Source organism: Salminus brasiliensis, chromosome 11, assembly GCF_030463535.1.
Source record: "Salminus brasiliensis chromosome 11, fSalBra1.hap2, whole genome shotgun sequence".
NCBI classification, from domain to species: Eukaryota; Metazoa; Chordata; class Actinopteri; order Characiformes; family Bryconidae; genus Salminus; species Salminus brasiliensis.
This window is the reverse complement of record NC_132888.1, coordinates 21,023,936-21,026,314: the sequence shown is the minus strand read 5'-3', so window position 1 is coordinate 21,026,314 and position 2,379 is coordinate 21,023,936. Positions and strand designations below refer to the sequence as shown.

At 32.9% G+C, this 2,379-nt stretch overlaps 1 protein-coding gene across 1 annotated transcript; it reads left to right on the top strand.

Annotated features, from left to right (window-relative positions):
- The first annotated feature begins 354 nt into the window (after window positions 1-354).
- Window positions 355-1,308, top strand: LOC140565402 (odorant receptor 131-2-like). Its single transcript, XM_072691294.1, has one exon. It carries the CDS (start codon window positions 355-357, stop codon window positions 1,306-1,308), a length of 954 nt encoding a protein of 317 aa, XP_072547395.1.
- The last annotated feature ends 1,071 nt before the right edge of the window (window positions 1,309-2,379 follow it).

Below are 2,379 nucleotides of genomic sequence, written 5' to 3'. Positions count from 1 at the left end.
TTGTATATGTTGTATATACGTTATACTGTACATGTTTATATACTTTATTCTGAAAAATGTAAACCAAACTTTTATCAGCGTATAAAACTAGTTTACTTCTGCCACCTCTGGTTACAATATCAAAATTAAATGTAATATATCAAAATATGAACATCATTAAATATTAATAATGTCCGGACTAAAATAATTGTTGTTGAAGTAGGCTCCACCTTTAATAACAGTATAAATACTGAGCAATACTTTGATGGTGTTCATTTATGTTAGCTGCAACTGATGTGTTTTTACTGATGTCTTTCAGTGTTTCATCTGTAAGGTTTACTTTTTTCTTGTTTTTTGTATTCTTTTTAAAAAAAAATGCAGAGCCTACGAGTTAATATCAGTTCAAGTAGTAATCAGTTACTAGATGTTCCCATCTTTATAAAGGTGCTATTGGTGCAGGTACTAGTGGGGATTTTCCTCTACATGAACTGCCTGATGATATTCACCTTTCTGAAAAAAGAGGTGTTCAGGGAGGACACTCGCTACATTTTATTTGCTCAAACACTATTTGTTGACTCTGCTCTCATAGTTTTCACTGATGTGCTGTTGATCGCAAGTTTTTACCAGATTCGCATTCATATGATTTGCTGTTTATTAATTTGTGTAGTTTCATCTATTCTGACATGTTGTACTCCACTGACTCTAGTGGCAATGTGTCTGGAGCGCTATGTTGCTATATGCATGCCTTTAAGACATGCAGACATCTCCACCAGCAGGACCAGATTCTTGGGATTTCTTATCATTTGGAGTATCAGCTCCATGAGTACACTCTTTACTTTTATAGCATATCTTTCAGTGGTCCGTCCTGGTGCTCTGTTTTCATATGTCATGTGTAGTATGGAGATAATGTTAAGGGAGGAGTGGCAGGCAAATGCACGTTCTGTCATGTTGTTGCTCTTTTTTCTGTTGATGATTCTAATAATCATCTTCACCTACATCAAAATAATGATCGCAGCCAGAGCCGCCTCCTCTGAGAAAAAGAACTCAACCAACAAGAGTCTCAGAACTGTGCTCCTTCATGCTTTTCAGCTGTTTCTGTGTATTGTTCAGTTTTTAACCCCATATATAGAAATGCCATTCTGGAAGCTTGATGTCATGGTGTTTTATAATGTGAGATACTCTAATTTCATAGTTTTTATTATTGCACCACGTTGTCTTAGTCCTCTGATATATGGACTCAGGGATGAAAAGTTTTTTGCTGTCTTAAGTCATTATGCTATGTGTGGTTTGACAGGCTTTTCTCAACTCCGGTCAGTGAACAGAAAATAAGACCTAACATCTTTAATTAATGTCTCAGTCTCACTTTAATTTGGCAAGCATTTTCTCTCATTGGAATAAAATTACTCAGTATTTATAGCATAACCTTTTTTGTTATGTGTTTTGCAATATTATGCAAATATTAAGTAATAGTTGATGTACATAGTTTTATGAAAACTGTTCTCAGACTGTGTCCAGAAACAAACAGAGTAAAGATGAACTTCAGACACCAGGTTACAGGCTATAAATAGTCACATAACCACATGCCAGGATCATATTTGCAAAATTTCTTGCAACTCACCAGCCCTGCTTTATCTTTTTTCTCCTTTGCTAAATGATCAATGTTGTTTACAAAGTAAGCTAAAAGTTGCTGTTTTGTCTGAAGGACAATGCTTATGTACAAATACAACCTTTTATGTTGAGTAAATTATGAGAATTGTGATTACCCAGTCTTATAATTATCTGTAGGTAGCAACAAAAGCATATGTTTGGTTGTAAGTAAATAAATGAATTGTGCAAATGTGTAGTGTTTTAAATGTTCTTCAGTAAAGGCAGTGGTAACATATAGTATTTAAATATTAAGTCTGGCTCGAATACCATTTTTTACAAACATAAAAAACGGATAAAAAAAGTACAAAAAATTAATTAAACTACAGGGAATAGTAGTGTCAAAAATGTAAACAAGGGAAAAAAAGAAAAGCAAAACCTTATGTAGAAACAAAGAACAGTAACTTTTATTATTTAGCTATTAAAACAACTGCAACATTCTGTAAACAACAAGCTTTTTATAGCGTCAATAGAAAATCACTATTAAATTATGGATTACAAAGCTTAAACAACTGCCAAACAAACCAAAAAATATCAACTGTAAGAAATTTAACAATGAAACAGGAGTAGCACCTATTACAGCAGTGGATCACACATTAAAAATGAACATGAAGTCATGAAAAATTAATTGCCTTAAACACAATAATGCTAACTCCTTGAATACTTTAAATAAAAAATTGTATTTTAAATACAGTAATACAAAATGTAATTATTTAACAAGCTAATAAGAGTACTCCTGCTAAAGCCACTCACCCA